Here is a 17,434-nt window from a genome sequence, read left to right as displayed (position 1 = left end):
TGCTTGTTTCTATAATTACGTCTCTTGTTCCGTACTGGCTATACAAGTTTGTTTCATACCCCTACATTTTGCTCTCCTCCCTGGCAGTAGCATATATTTCCTTTCCCTGCCCAGAAGTTTCATACCGTGGTGTAGCTCAGCTTTGGTCAATCACATCAGTCTGTTCTGATAGATCTGAAGATAGAAATCCTATATTAACTTATTTAACCTACGTGCCTCAACTTTCTGCTGGAGAAACTAATTCTAGACTGGGTGCCACATTTCAGCTTTTGGTTCTTTGCCAGGGCTGCTAACACTGGTCCCTCTTTCTGCTAATTTTGGTGACAGTTGGCCATGAGCCCATTTTGTTGGTACTAGAAATATTTTAAAAGGGACAATAATCCTTAGGCTCTCTCATGACTTGAATCCAATCAGTTGTGCAATGCAAAAATTGCACTGCAATTTTTCAGTACACTGTACTATAAAACACAGTAAATACTACAAACCAGATGTTTTATTTGTAGCACTGTCAATAAATGCATTCCAAAGGACTTTTTTGAAAAGCATTCTCATAAACTTACAGGAAGGAAACAAAACTTAAATCAAGTTAAATTTTTCATTTTCAGCCTTTCTGTGTAAACATTTGCTGTAGCTACATTCAGCCGAATCTGCAAATATGGAAAGTAGATACTTTAACTATAACTACGAAAGGCTAAAATTTATGATATGATAAGGTGCAGTAGCTAATATGGGTGCATGTCTTGGGGAAGATATAGAATGACTGTCAGATAAGCCAGTCTGCTATGATTGACAGTTTTATAGTGACTAATACAAAAACATTGCCATGTAGTATTTTAGAAGTCTGTGAAGAGGTTTAAGAATTGGATTGCTTTACTCAAAATGGCTGACATCACCAGTGAGGATACTGTGAGTTGCTGAATGACTTGAAGGCAGCCGGTAGAACCCACAGCATGATACTTAGGTGCTGTGTTGCCAGGTATCATCTTATTCAGCAGAAAGCAGCATAAATGTTCACAGGAATCTGGCTGGCCTTTAAATCTCAATGTAGGCATAGTTTTCAGAAATTATTGGTTGATTGCTGGCAATCTAGGGCCTTCATGTACTGTGACTGAAAAATCATCTGCTGGGAGTACTCAGCAGTGCTACTCTAGTGATTTCTGGGTTTTGAATACCCCTTTGGAGACCCGTGTGCCTTACCCCCACTTAATGTTAGTGTTTCAGCTGTACTGATTTATCTATGAGAATTGTAGTATTATTCTAATAATTTTTTTCTTGTATACTTCAGTACCTCTGTGACTTAGGAATGACAGAAAAACTCAGCTTTCTTTTGTTTTTAAGCAGTGATCATTTCATGACAAGTTTTTAAATACTTTACACAATTTGAACAGTTCATAGTACGATAGCTGCAGCAGTAGCAGTTGTGGAGGAAATAAACTATCTTCTACAGGTGACATACCTAAAATCCAACCTACCCAAACCATTAAGTAGAGGTAAAAACTATTTTCTTTCTCCTTGTGAACTTCTTCAGTCTCCTTCGCTACATGACTACATCAAGTGGCCAAAACACAGCTAATACTCCCTAGTGGCCAACACTGAAACAAGCTTCTTCTGGCAACACGGTGAATGTAGTATTTCAGGCTCTTCTGGAACAAAGCTCCATCCATGTACCAGAATTGCAGTCTCACCAGCACCAGAGCTCTGGGTGGAGGGAGCAGGACAACAAGACACTTCCCCTGTGATTTCTTAGCCCAAACCTCTCAACACAGTCTCCGTTTCCTTTTATGGAACTTCTTATAACTGACTGGATCTCCTCTTTTCCTCGCTAAGCAAAGCATTATTCTGAGTTTCTGTCTCTGATGTGCGAATCAACTTGGAATGAGATTAATCTTCACATTACATGATTTACAATCCTGAGAAAAGTGAAGGTTGGGTATTGTGATGAATATTTAGTAGTAAAAGAGAAAATATATACTATTTTTATGGTAAAGATAGGAGCATGGTCCTGGGCACAGCCTTGGGATTTAAACAATAAATATGGACAGAAGAGAAACACGAACAGGGAGACAGAATTCAGCATACAGCTTTGTGAAAACATTTTATATTTCAATTGAGATAGCTTTACTTAAAATAAGTCATCAGGAGAGAATTTAGATAGTTAGATTTCCACAGACTGTAATCTCCTGCAAATACGTTATTCTATACATACTCATATGTCACATCTGCATACAGCATCTCTGTATCCACAGTGAGAACTTGGAATATGTACTTCCCTCACACTGACCATATTATCATGAATAATGTATGACCTATAGGTTAGGGTAATTTTTTATGCACATCAGAGAATAAATTTAGCTTGGCTATTCATTAAGTTAAACAGCGCTGTCAGGTAAAATAACACGCCTTGTTTCGGTCCTTCACGGAGGGGTAGAAAACGGTGGTGCTTTAAGTGGAAGACACACTGCGTGCATGAGCAGTTTATTAAATCTTTGCTGTAGGCTCTGTAGCTTCTATAGCCTACTTGGTATAAAAGATGAAATTGGTCAGAATTTTTTTGACAAATAAACTTAAGGTTTTAATTAGAGTTAAACTAATTAGTTGTTGGCTATTCAGTACTGCTTCAGGTCTTTTTCTTTAGGCGCTTTTTGTCTACTCTGATTGTGCTTGTAAACAGCAATGCAATAGCAGGCAGATTCCAGCAGGGATAATTGACTCTTATGTGAAGTTTCTTAATAGAATATTTAGAAATACCTAAAATTCATTTTCTATATTTTAAAAAGTTAAAGGACAGAGCCACAGCAGGTACAAATTGGCATGTCTTATTTAAAGTCACTGGAATTATAGAGATTTTGACCAGCTAAATGTATCTGAATGTTGAAGACTGAGCAGTCATGGTAGGTTTTTGAGTCAGAGAAGAGTATCATTTCCCTTCTACTAATTAAAACAAATTGTGAAAATCATGTTCCTGTGGATTAGGAAAGATTTACCTTATTTCAAAGGGATATCCTTTGTGAGTTACTGCTCACTAATGAAATAAGATGTGCCCAATCTGTCCCTCAGTTTAGCCTGAAAAATTATTGCTGCTCTCTGTGATTTTAAATAATGTATAGTGTATCTTTACCAACATATAGTAGTGTCTTTCCAAGAAATGCTACGTCTGATCCTTCTGGAAGTTACATTAGAGTGTCTGATATAGAGATGTCATGGTACAGCAGAGATCATCAAAAGTTATAATGTTGACTTTATGTTAGCAATTAACTAAAACACAGTACTTTTGAAATAGATAATCCACCCTTTATTTTGAACTTGGAACTAAAGAATTTAAGTCAAAAGGCTTGAAAGAATAATAATTTAAGACAGCTAAATATCATTAATGTAATTATTTGTTAAATTTTAGTAAAGTTATGATTTTTTTAATGTAGGTATCAATCTTACTTCCATGGAAATGAAAGCAAAAAAGAAAATAAATCATACTGAATCTATTAAAAAGAGGAATGGATTCCCAAACTATAATGTGGACTTCCATGGCTTTGGACTGTTAAGAGAATAGTGTATCAGCACATTAACAAAACCTTTAACTAATTGGCTTTGCTGTGTTTCTGGACAAGGTTCAGAAAATAAGATGGAAAAAAATTATTTTCCTACCACATCAGTGATTTTTCAGCAGAGATATCCCCTGGGACTGACTGAACTAATCTTTCTACTATTTCAACTTATTTCCAGTAAAGAAATAATGCTGTTAGCACTAAGGAGTCTGTAAAAGTGGCTCTGCCAATGAAATAAAGCATCTTTTCATTAGTTTTTTATCCTTTGGTTGGTGAACCCAGTTCTACCTGCAGTAGGTACCTCTGCCACAGATGTTAACACTTGCTCCACGAATGATTGAATGTTGCCCAGGTGGTACTGCGAAAAATTTATGGATTATGTGCACTAGCAAAGATGTGGAGAATCCAGTCCTGAACATTTAGTTTGTGTAATCTCAGTTTGTCCTAAAGTTACATCTCACCAATGAGCACTTGAAAGAGCTACATGAATGTTATAAATCAAGTAACAACTTTATTAATGAATTAGGATTAGTATGTGTATTTTATAGTGTGGAAGATAAGAAACATGACTTAAAACTCTCTCTTTTTTAGGTAAAAACCTCATTGGCAGAATGAGGTTTGCATGTAATTGTAGAGTGAGATACCAGTTCGCAGATCTTTGCACATTGTATCAAATTTTTTTTAAAATATGACTAAATCTTGTGCTGTCATCCACCCACAAATATTCTTGTAGTCCAAATTAATGTATTTTCTGATCTGAATTAATAAATGCTTACTAACATACAGTGATTTCTGCCCTCTATCTGCTTTGTGAAGATGTATTTCAGGTACTTTGACACATACAAAGAGGCCTCGTGAATGTTAGGCACACTCATGGTTATATATATACATGTACGTAATTACAATCATAGCTACCTCACACAGGCATAGCTGGCAAACCGAGCAGGGATTGGACCAGACGACCTCCAAAAGCACCTTCTAACTTTAATTACTCCATGACTTGAAGTTTCAAGTTTGGATTCTGACTCGCTTAAGCCATCTCTTTTCCAATTAGGGAAACTGGCTTTATGTAGAGCAATCTTGCACACACCTTCCAATGGCATTAATATCAGAAGTGGGAACATCTCAAACAGTGAGATTTTGTATCAGTGTCTGAAACATTAACTTCCAAAAAATTGTACTGTAATCTGCAAATAGTTAAATATATGTTTCTTTGCATACGTATATTACTAGCTTTGAAAACTTCTAGCAGTCATAAAAATAACGAGATTTCAATATGCATTTAGGTATAATCTGGGCTTTACCAAATTTATTCTGAACAGTAAAAACACTTGCAAAATTTAGACCACATGATCAGAAGGACTGATCCAAAAGTCTTAAGGAGATGAAAAGGGTTTTGTTATTATAACTTTCGTTAGTATTAATGACATTGCACAGCTAAAGCCCTGCTCATCTAGATAGAGATGCACCTCTGGTTGTTCTGGCTGGTATGCAGTTTTACACAGACACTTAGACAACTGGATACCCATGCTAACTTATGATCCACTTGGAATCCAGATAAAGGTGGGAATTCAGTGGGCTTTTTTCCCTAGTTACACTGGCTGCATTTCCTCTCCTCTCTCTCACACTAATCTCATAAAGCATTTGCTGTTTTTTGAGATTTGGAGTGCTAAAATGGCTTGAAATAGCAGATGAGCAAACAAATAGTTATTTCTTTCCTACAAATAATTACCAAGAGAAAATGGAAGTTTTAGTGACTGTGGGCTGCTGTTCAATAAGATTGTTCTAGATTTGAGACAAGTCCTAGACAAAGGTACTTATTCATCTTCTAATCTTGCACTGTCCAGTACACCAGGCTCTACTAACTAGCTGTTTGATTTTTGAAGCTTCCTCATCACAACGTTCAGGGACACATTGCCTTTGTGAAAGAATGTATTTGATTTACTTTTTCTTTTCCATTCAGAAAAGCTATTCTTTTCAGAGAATGGATGTTTAATTAGTTATAAAACAGGAGTATGGCTTTTTATACATAGTTTTTTTCATTCACTTTGCACAGACTGAAAACATATAATCTAGTGCCTTCTGCTTGCAAAGTCTGTATTTGGAAGGATTTCCTTTCCTGCAGGAGGGGGAACCTTGCTTCAGTTACATTCCTTTGAATGACAGTTAGATGTTTGAACTCTAGACAGCCAAATAAACAAATTTCCCCAACCAATTTCATTATCCTGACCTACCTGTCAGTACCAGCAGAATACCATGTAGCACATTGCCAAATAAATTTCCACTTTTGATTGCCAGTAGAACACTACAGCTTCAGGATTACATAGCCAGAGGGAGGAGGTTGGGTTGCCTATTCTTGAACTAGGAAGCTGAAGCACCCAGATGCATATCGCTGGCGCAGGGTGGGTTAGGTGGTGCCTGGAGGCTGCAGTCAGTGGTGCTCAGTACATGTGATGAAGGCATTGATTAACCTAGCTTCACCAACAGCTTCCAAGCTCAATTCAATGCAATGCAAGATGGCTCTTACGCATGCTATGCATTCCTAGTTGCTACAGCCTTATGCACAGTCTCAGGCCACTTCAAATTTCACTGTACCTTCAGCACCTCATGCGAAGCAGAGCCTTATACAGAGAGGCATGGACGTATGTGGCTCTTTCCTGTCAGAGAGCGCCCATGGGGAAGAAAGAAGCTAAAGCCTCTTTCATAGTTAAGTTGTATTTGTGCAGTTGGCTTACAGCTCCCTAATGCCCAACACAGGAAAGCCTTCAGGCCATCCACTAGGCATAAGCAGGCATAAGTAGGCATAAGCAGGATGCAGCATGATAGCACTATAGGGAGGAGTGTCAAGACCTCAGCTGAGCGAAGATCTGTGTAACAGAATGGCACTCGCAGACTCTGTGACTAGTCAACCCTTCACTATTACACCCATGACCATGGTCAGCTGTGTCTACTTTCAATCTTGTGTGACAAACATAAGTTCCAGCTCCCATAAAAATCTACTTGTCTTTGTTCTTTCTCAGTTCTGTACAGATTCTGGCTGAAACAGGAAAATAATTACATTTTCTGCTTTTGACCCATTTGTATCCAAACCCCACCCACTGGCCTAAGACATCTGTAGTATTATTAAGATTTTTCTTATCCAGTAGTGTTCAAATTTTATCACAGAAGCATATTATGCAAAAAAAACTTACAGTTGCCTAGAACCATTCAGCTGATTACCACTTACATTCTGAAATGAAAATATCTGATTATGTAATATTCTAAAGTAGTTTCTATGTTCTCCTCTAGAACTGGGGGCACAGATTTTAAGAAAACAAAACATTCATTAAGGCTAGTCTACACATTTCTCATTCCTAACTTGTCCTTTTTACTGTGCTAAGCAGGTTAAATTATACTACATCAGCTGTCATATTGCTCGGTAGCAGAAAAAAAATGTAGACAGACTTTTTATTCTCTCTGGGTTCAGGTTAGCAAAAGCGAAAACGAAAACCATTGGCAAAAAATTGTGCTGAACTTTCCAAATGCACAATAAGCTGAAGTTCATCAGAGTGGAGAATGACTGTGTGACAGTTTGTTTGATTGAGTCTAATTATTGGTCTTGTCAGTAATGTGTTGCATCAAATTGTTCTCTCAAAGAGAAGTAATGCAACAACACTGTGTACATACTAAGTGATATTTTGGTGGAAAGTTGCATAAGTTAAGTGACAATTAGATTTGTTTCATAACAGGTCCCACCTGAGTCAGTGAGAGAAAAAATAGGCATAACAAAGGTGATAAGCACTGATGTTCCTTCAAATAGACAGAATATGATCTTAACAGTACTAAAAGGAAATGTTGCTAAAGTGAACTGTAACCTCAACTGTTATGTGACATCTTTACTGGGAGTGTCCTAAATTTTATGAAGCAAGCAACTTTTCAATGTTTTGTAAAGTACTATTAAAACCTGAATTAGGTGCGTATTGTCTCTGAGGAGGTTGCCTACAAATTCATATTTTTCAAGGCTTTCCATTTCTTAATTTTTATTTCTTTAATAGTTCCACCCAAAAGGGAGATGATGATTATGAAGATTACACTTCAAATAAGACTTGGGTTTTGACTCCCAAAGTCCATGAGAGTGATGTCACTCTTATTTTAAATGGCTTGTTGGAAGGATACGACAACAAGTTGAGACCTGATATAGGAGGTATGTTGGTTTTCTTTTTAGACCACTTTTGATTAAGCAGTGAAGAGAAAGAATTTTCATACCGTATTATGCTACACAGGAAGCAGAATCTATTCAATGTAGTTGTGAAAACAAAATATAATGCAATAAAACATCAGTGGCATGAAAAGTAGTAGTGATTTTGTAAGATGACATAAATTAAGATTGCTAAATCTATCCTGAGACATCTAAGACGACTGTTGTGATTTGCTGATTCAGGCCGCTTGTAATGATGCACCTGCATAGGAATGTTGGAATTTAACTGTTGGGGACAGAGTAAGCAGGTTTTTATCTTCTTTGTATATTTAAGTGAGGGTGTTAGAGAATCACAAATAATATATTGGAAAGGAAGGTCAAAACGAGGATAATGCAGCCCGATCCTTGCATGATGTGACGGACACAAAGCGAGCCTTGAAGAGCAGCAGGTCTGCCTTGACTGATGCGGCATGGGGCCTCGCTTGCACAGCAGGGCAGGAAGTGACTGGGGAATGGGGCACAGGGGAAGAGGGCCACAGAAGATAACTGCAGCCAAGTAAGGCCGATCTCCCTAGATTTCCCCCACAGCCAACGTGAGCATATACACCCAAGCTTGGACTCAAAATGGAAGTCTGATTTGACTGAATCACCGTTTGCAGGAATCTTCCTTTCCACTGATTATTGAGGGAGCGCAAAGAGATAAATCTCCCTGAGTTGCTGCAAGTCAGTTTGAGAAGGGGCCATGCGTGCACAGAACAGGCAGACCACACCTCTGTAGAAGAGGATAGAGCGGTAATAAGATTACAGAACAACGCAAAGAGAATTCATGGATGAGGCAGGCAGAGGAAAGCAGAGCGCAGCAAGGTTAATGAAGGAAGCTGTTTCTAACAAGTTTATAGAGGCTTACAAACTAAGGAATTTTTCACCGTGAGGGATAACATGAGTATTTAACCTTCAATGTATGTATATAGTGTAAATTAGCAGAGGAATTTGTCTTATTCTCCCAGTCCAAGACTTTAGAGAACAGAAAGTAATTAAGCATTCATAAAAGCATTTGGGAAAAAACAATCATGTTTTAATCAAGGTGTATAAAAATAATAAAGCTAGAATAGAGTAATTTCAAAACAATTTAATCAAACAACTGTTTTTCATTCCTCTTTTAAAGCTTTGAGTTTTATTTTTACTTTGGGCTCATGAAATTATTGCCTACCTACATCCATCTCTGCAGGCAACAGCAGTCATGTTGCATTTGGCATTACAATGTAGAATGAGTTATGCAAGACAGCATAAGAAGAATAAGTTTGCTTTCATTGATAGTGTTTTGTCAGATGTGTTGCTGTGACCTGACACAAAATATACATACTCTCAATCATATACGACTCACTCTAAGGTAACCACACTGGTTTCAGTTTGTTCTCATAGCATAAGTGAATTTGTTCTGATAGAATAAATGATATAAGAATTTGTCTCAAAGTGCCTCCAGCTAATTCCAAACTGGAGACATTGCTGCAAATTTATATTTATTGTATATGCACATTTAAATGTGAGGCAACCATAGCCATACAAGAGAGGTACTATAATAATCTTTCACTTGTGTTTGACTTCCATGTAGTTGATTTTGACCTTCACTCATATTACTGATTCTTCTTGTTTCTCTTGCAGTTAAACCAACAGTAATTCACACTGACATGTACGTAAATAGCATTGGGCCTGTGAATGCTATCAATATGGTAGGTAAATGATTGCCAATTTTCCTACAACGTTTACTTTGTTACAAAGCCTCCATAATTTTTGACATTACAAAGTTTCCATTAATTTTAATGTTGACCTATATTATTTTTTAAATCTCATAATTATTATGGATGTGAAAACTATATGAGCTATAGATCTCTATAAGACAGGGAAACTGAGCTGTATGCTGAAAAAACTGTAATAATAACAGTTTTAACATATTGTCACATTTTTATGAGCTCTACTTTAAAGTGCTTTGTGACAGTTTAACTCCTGTAAAACTGAGCCTCCAGACTGCTACAAAATAAGGAAAACCATTCACCAGTGATATTACTACTTTTGCCGCCAAGAGATAAAAAGAAAAAAGCCTAGCTTCTCTCTCCTCTCCTCTCCTCTTTCCAAAGTTCCTGCATAAAAATTTAATTATATCTTTGTACAGGTGAGGGAAAGTGGTCTAGACTTAGCAGAATGTCTCCTTTATTCATGTAGTTTTCATGTTTTGAAAGAAAATTTGAAAGAAATCTCAGATTGCCCTTTTCCATTATGGATTTCTCAGCTTCTGGCTGCCCAGTGGTGCACGGGGAAGTGAGACTTCACCACTTCTGCTATTAAAGGGGAGGCAGAGGCAATTAAGGCAGCCACATCAGCTCAAATTTTTCCTGTCCTAGATCTAAGAGAATAAGTAATTGTTCTCTGACCTGATCAGGCATGGGTTGAGGTGTGGGGACACAGAATTAGAAAGGTGCATACTCAGCTGCATCTTAGTTTCACCCGTCAGTGGGAAAACAACACAATAAATTGTTTTTAAACAAAAATCTTTGGTAAATCATGCCCTCAAAAATTGACAAAAAATTGTTTTTATCAGTTCTAGTATCATCTTTTGTAGTTCACTTTTTTTCCTATAAGATTAAGGAAAGCATATCAGGAGTTATGTGAAATGCTGAGTGCTATGTTTTCATCGGTATTTCTGGTTAACACAACAGGAATATACAATTGATATATTTTTCGCCCAAACGTGGTATGACAGACGTCTGAAGTTCAACAGCACTATAAAAGTGCTCAGATTAAACAGCAACATGGTTGGGAAGATCTGGATACCAGATACATTTTTCCGAAATTCCAAGAAAGCTGATGCTCATTGGATAACAACTCCTAATAGGATGCTCAGGATCTGGAATGACGGCAGAGTGTTGTACACATTGAGGTATTTATATCTGACTTTAATTTCAGTTTCTCTAGGGAAAGCCAGAGAAAGGTCCTGTGAATTCAGGTAATTTGACATTAACCTGAAGAAAAAAAACATTGTTTTTCCCTATTTACTTATTCATACAACCCTGAAAAAGGGAAATATTCAGAAGATGTAACTTGCATGCAACTTATTTTATAGTGGCACAGTAAAGAGTTTTATTTCTTCCTATAGACTGTACTGTCTTGCTCCACAATAGTCACATTCCTATACTAAAATGAATATAAGCAGTCCTATAGTAATTCACCTTCATTTTCAGGTATGTTTTATTGTTTGGCACTGGTTTGGTCCATACTGCCTTTTACTTTTTTATTGAGTTAAACTGATGAATTCAAAGTATCCTTGAATTAAGTAGATGGTATAAAAGGTGGCATTATATACATCAAAGACCTCTTATTCTGAATTGATTACAATTTAGCTAGATGAAGCCTAGACCCTGCAAAAGCATTTCATTCCTCAAATATCTTATGAAAATAAGGATTATCATTTCAGCATTGGTCATTTAAAGTTTAATCCAAAACCTACAGATATGCCCTGTTCCACTAAAATTTTCATGAATCTAAACTTGATATGCCCATCTCCAGATTTCTCAGTCACGTGTATAGCCTTTCTTTTGAGACAGATGACCTTTAAAACCTATCTTTTAAATAATTGTCATGCGCATGCCTACATTTAAGTGAACATATGCAATATGTAACAATTCAAATATCATATTCCTAATGAACATAAGATACTTCCTAAATGTGAAAGTCCTAAGTACATTTTTTTTAGGCTTTCTTACATGTGATATAATATTTGGTTCTATGTAAAATGTAGTTAAAGATAGCATTTGTTCAAGAGAGTTTATGATTTTAAATGAGAGCACAGAATCAGAGATGTTAGATGTAAAACAATCTGAGTTTTATACTGCATTTACAGTGTTTTTTTCTGCTTTTGTTTTATTGGGTGCCAAAAATAAAGTTTTGAAAAAAGTACACTCATAATTTTAATGAATAGATCTGAAGCTTTGGTTAAGACAACCTTTTAATGTTGCAACTCTTTCAATTACAAAAAGGAGTTTTATTTCATAGTTATTTTACATTCATTACACATTGCATTGCCAGAAGAAATAAGAGAATGATCGGAATGGAAATCCAGTGCAAATCAAAGTCAGCCTGATAAAAAAGATCCTAGGTCCACTTTTGAAATGTTAAATTTGGCCATAGCTACACTACTGTCTCTCTGGATTTCATTACCTTTCTTTTCAAACCCCTCAGTTTCTCTCATTAGAAAGATAGAACTTAGAAACTAAGTTATCTGCTACTAATGTATACTTAGTTGTTCCAGTGAGTCACAGCAAGCACCAGTAAGGATTCGACCTGGATTAATCCAGAAGTGAAATGTGACAGCATGATCACAGATGTGGGATTCTGTCCTGAAGAGGAGAGGGGTCCAGAAGAGCTGTTTGATTTTCTCAGTCATGTCCTCCTTAAGCTCAAGAACAGCCCATCCTGACCAGCAGGAAATCAAGAAAAGTTAGCAGGCAGTCTGCATGGATCAACACAAAGCCCCTTACAAAACTCAAATGTGAAAAGAAAATATACTAGAGGTGGAAGCAGGGACAGGGGACCCAGAAGGAATAAAGAGATGCTGCCTGAGCACTCACGGACAGGGTTAGAAAAGCCAAAATTCATCTGGAGGCAAATCTGAGTAATGACATGCAAAAAGGGTTTCTACACATACATCCTAAGCAAAAGGAAGACTAAGGAAAATGTGGGTACACTACTGAATGGAAATGGGGACCTTGTCACAAAGGACATTGAAAAGGCCAAGGTACACAATGCCTTCTTTGCCTCAGTCTTTACTGGTAAAACCCAGCCTTCAGCAATCCCAGGTCCCTGAGACCGGTAGGACAGTGGAGCAAGGAAGACTCACCTTTGGTGGAGGAGGATCAGGTACAGGCTGAATAAGTGGACACTGAGGTGGATTGAATATGCTTAAACTGCCAGGCGCAGAGGGTTGGGATCAGTGGCATGAAGGGCAACTGGAAAGCAGTCACCAGTGGGGTACTCTCCAATTTTGTACTAGGCCAATACGGTTTAACATCTTCATTGGAAGATGGACAATGGGACAGAGTGCACCCTCAGCATGTGTGCAGGTAATACAAAACTGGGAGGAGTGATTGGTATATCATAGAGTTGTGCTACCACTCAGAGGGACTGCAGCACACTGGAGAAGTGGGCCAACGAGAATCTCATGTAGTTCAACAAAGAAAAATGTTGTCCTGAACCAGGGGAGGAATAACCCCTTGCAGTAGTACAGTATCAGGGTTGACCAGCTGAAAAGCACCTTGCAGCCAAAGTCCTGATGATCCTGGCGGATGTTCACTATGAGCCAGCAAAATGCCCTTGAAGCAAAGGCAAACAGCATCCTGGACTACATTAGGAAGACTATTTCCAGCAGGTTGATAGAGATGATCCTTCGCCTCTGCCCAGTACTAGTGAGACACATCTGGAGTGCTGGGTCCAGTACTAGGTTCCCCAGTACAAGAGGGACATGAGCTGACTAGAGCAAGTGCGGTGAAGGCCCACGAGGTTTAGGAGCACCTGACGTGCAGGGAGAGGCTGTGACTCTCGAAAAGAGAAGGCTCGGGGGATCTTACCAATGTGTGTAATATGGATGGGGGTAAAGAAGGCAGGGGCTGGAAGGGGTAAAGGTGGCAGAGACATAATCTTCTCAGTGGTATCCAGTGATAGGACAGGAGGCAATGGGCTTCCTGAAATACAGGAAATTCTGTTTAAACATAAGAAGAAACTTTTTTACTGTGAGAATGGTCAAACAGGAACATGTCCAGAAAAATCCATGCCTGGAAATGTTCAAAGCCTGGATTGTGCTTTGTGCTGGGGAATGAAATATATTGAATTCCACAAGAGAAAACAAATTAAAACCAGCAGTAAATCTGAACCTATCCCAAAGTCAAACAGTATTAAATATAATCATTAGAGAAAAGGCAATATCGAAGAAAGAACTTAGAATAGTTCTTTGGATCCATAGTATGACTACCTTGAAATTAAATTGAATATGATAGAAATGAGAAGAAAAAGAAAGAGCAATAATATTATCTCACAGAATCAGCTCTCCTTCTGTGTCACAAACAGAACTTTCCCTAGTTTCAAAGGAAATGAGATTTGTTCCTAAATCCCTAATGCGGAAAAGTTTCCTTTTGACTTCATTAACTTGGTGGCTAGTGGTCACAGCATCCCTCTGCATCCTACAGTAGGAGACCAAGGGAGTCATCTGCATGCAGCACGTACGTGCAGGAGCCAGGAGACAAACCCAGCTCACAGGGTTGTTCATTCGGACACCCAGGAATCAGCAAAGACCAGAAACCTACAGTTTTCCTCGAGACTTGTGGAACAAATAAACATCATTCTGCTCTTTTTTTAAATTCTCCTTTTCCTTTTTCCATCTCTCACCCCACCTCCTCCCTCCTTTCCAAAATCATGCAGTTCACGGTAGGGCTAGGGCTACATATAGGCTAGCAACAATTATGGGGCTGAATGAAAAATGGCTTTTAACAGACACATCAGGGGGTACATTTCACCTAATTTTGGTTTTCTAAAAGTATGTGTCTCTACCTGATCTATAGCACCTATGCCACCTGGGTTATCATGGAGACTCCTGATATTCAGTGGAGAGAAACACCTTTCGATACATTCTTCTGATTTAAATGTCTTATTTTGGAATGAAATTAAATGTATCCCCAGAGCACCTTTCCGCTGGCTATGAAGGCAGTTTAGATGGCTGTCTTGGATGTAGATGTCTAAATTTGGACTTCCATCCATCATTTCTGAAATAGAATTTTCATCACATAAAACAGATTTCCCTACTGCATTATGGCATGTTGTGACACAGAGATTTGTCACTGCTATACCATATATGACCTGTATATCTACTTATGGATTTGCCAGTCATGAGTAATGCTGCCATTTCAGATGCACAGGAACAGAACTTTAATACCTTATTTAACAACACAGTCCAGAAAGTAGATGATCAGAGCCTATGTAACCAAAAAAGAAATACTGCTTATCAGTAACCATGATGTCTTCCTATGCTTGGAATACCCAAATTAATACATATCAATACTTTACTTTTCCTTTATATATATAATACATTATATATTTGCATATTTAATAGCCAGGTTCTATATTAGTAAGAATCTCATTTTGCTTGCCATTTTGTAGCTTTCAGGACAAACTTCTCAAGTGTATTCTGTATATCCTGATCTTTTTCTCCTCAGGCTGACAATTGATGCTGAGTGTCAGCTACAGTTACACAACTTTCCAATGGATGCCCATTCCTGCCCCCTGGAATTTTCAAGCTGTAAGTAACATGCTTAGAAATATCCTTTTTCTGACCCACACTGAATCACTTATTATAAATTTATATTTACATACTTAAAGTCAGCGAGGGTTATGTTCTTAACTAGACATAGTCCAATGGTTTTCAGTTTTATTTTGAAATTATTTTCAAGTACATGAATCATAGATGTCCACAAATATAATTGAGGAACACTATATAAAAAAATTATACATTTTCTGGGACCTATCTGATTAATTTATGCTTGTATCTTAGCATATCAGTACAAACTTTTACTTTCATCATCGGCCTCATGGCCTGACACCTTCTCTCTGTGCACGGGTGTTTTACTATTGCAATAGTCGGAGTCAAGAGTTTGACATTTTGCAGTCAGGACAAGGCATGAATTCCTGGTCAGCTGCAGACTTTTTGGCCATAATTGAAGGATGGGCAAAATTGCATCTTATTGGGTCCACAAAAGTGGAAACCTCATTTTTGAAAAATTTATCTCAAATGCTATTTTGATTTATAATAAATAAAATAAAATGTGACATTAAGTAAAAGGTACTACTAAGTAACTTGAGAAAAACGTATCTATAATTTATTATAGTATGCTTCTCCAGTTTTTTCAGAAATAGAAAACAATACTTTTACTCCCCAAAGTACACTAAAATCCTAGCAATGACTATGAAACAAAGCATTCTGTATTTTCCATTGCAATAAGATGGCTACCCAAGAGAAGAGATCATTTACCAATGGAAGCGCAGCTCAGTGGAGGTGGGGGACACCAGGTCCTGGAGGCTTTACCAGTTCTCCTTTACAGGATTAAGAAATACAACTGAGGTGGTGAAGACTACTTCAGGTAAGACAACTGATCTGTTTACCTTCAGATTCATTTAGGATTTTATAACAGAAAGAAAGAAAAAAAGAAAGATATGTCTGTTTAGAACTTATCATTGGCACTTCATTGAACAGTTACAGACTTTTATAATACCTATGGAACCATCCAGGCTTTAGCACTTCTGAAGAACTCACAGGGAAAAAAAAAAAGTTGTTGTCTACTGTCCATTCTTGTCCTTCAAGAAATACTTTGAACTATCAGAAGAAAGCCACTACTACAAGGGGTGGGTGGGCAAGGGAACTTCCTATCCTGCTTCAGTGTAGAAACCAGGACAGCTGAGGCACTAAATGATAATCTGATACTGATTTGAATATTTTACCATTTTCTTCCAACTTCCAGAAGCAGAAAGTAGGCCTGCACAGAAACGAAATTTGAAGTTCCAACCTCTTTACTATAGCAGCTCCAAGTTTATTTTGTTCCTTAAAACAGGGCACATTCAACTCTCCTTAAAGAGGACAGTCGTATCAGGGTCTCAGATGACTTTCCTGCATATTTCTATCTCCTTGGAAACAAGTAACAGAATATAAAATGATAAATGAGGAAGTACTCAGTGTTTAATAAAAATACCAGTTTTAACCCTACTAACTAAGCAGGAAAATACATTCTTCTAGACTGTATAGAAGAAAATACTGTTTTATTTCTCAGTGGAATGAAAATCAGTGAATATAAGAAAAGAGCTAAAGAGTAAAGAATTGCATATTCTTGTGTGTGCATAATATCTCTTTGATTTCTTACTTTCAAAAAGAACAATGAAATGAAAGCAGTTTTTCTTGTCAGGTTGCTTTTTATTTTTACCTTATTATATTGTTCTGGCAAAATATATTTATTTAAATTCAGACCTCTGTGTTAATTCTGGCTTCAGAAATATCCCCATCCATTTTATTTCTAAAAGGTCAGCATTGCTGTTATATTCAAAAGGAGAGTAAGATATGCTAGGGTTGAAAGGAGCCTGCTGTGCATTACACTGGATACAAACAGAGTTGAAAATTAATTCAGGTTCCAACTCCTAAATCACTGGACATTAAGCACCAATGACATGTTTAGTCTTATGAGCAGGGCAAAAAAGGAATGAAGCATCCCAGCTGTAGCCACATTTGCCTTATGGCATCTTCTGCCATTTTAGCTGAGGAAGATATTTAGTCAGCTATTCCGTAAAGCATTTGACCTTTCTAATTTTCCCAGGAAAATAAAAGTGCAAAAGAGGACAAGAGAGCAGCATGTGTGCAAACCATAGCTGCTAATAACCATCATTACACATGACATGGTGGAATTGCTCTCAAAGCAAAAATATAAACAGCAATACAGCTTACCTCAGACTGCCCCTGCAACTGGCAAAGCACAAAAGGCAGCAGTGTAAGTACACTGGGTCTCATCCTGCCCAGGTTGCCACTATTTCAGCCTTAATTTGAGTTTCTTTTAGTTCACAAAATCATAGAATTTTTGGGTCGGAAACAGTGTTTAAAGTCCATATAGTCCAACCTCCCTGCAATGAGCAGGAA

General features: G+C 37.5%; 1 protein-coding gene across 1 annotated transcript in view; it reads left to right on the top strand.

Moving 5' to 3' along the window:
• Positions 1-7,576: 7,576 nt before the first annotated feature.
• The window catches only part of GABRG2 (gamma-aminobutyric acid (GABA) A receptor, gamma 2), a gene marked incomplete at its 5' end in the record, with an annotated part of 48,512 nt that continues 38,654 nt past the window's right edge, over positions 7,577-17,434 (top strand). The window contains 5 exons of the mRNA XM_010294780.1: positions 7,577-7,725; positions 9,382-9,449; positions 10,434-10,654; positions 14,976-15,058; positions 15,759-15,896. Of these exons, the coding sequence (XP_010293082.1) occupies positions 7,577-7,725; positions 9,382-9,449; positions 10,434-10,654; positions 14,976-15,058; positions 15,759-15,896 (659 nt within the window). The remainder of the gene's footprint in view (positions 7,726-9,381; positions 9,450-10,433; positions 10,655-14,975; positions 15,059-15,758; positions 15,897-17,434) is intronic.

This window comes from Phaethon lepturus, unplaced genomic scaffold (genome assembly GCF_000687285.1).
Source record: "Phaethon lepturus isolate BGI_N335 unplaced genomic scaffold, ASM68728v1 scaffold6329, whole genome shotgun sequence".
Lineage (NCBI taxonomy): Eukaryota > Metazoa > Chordata > Aves > Phaethontiformes > Phaethontidae > Phaethon > Phaethon lepturus.
The sequence above is the reverse complement of the archived record's forward strand: the minus strand, read 5'-3'. Positions and strand labels throughout refer to the sequence as shown.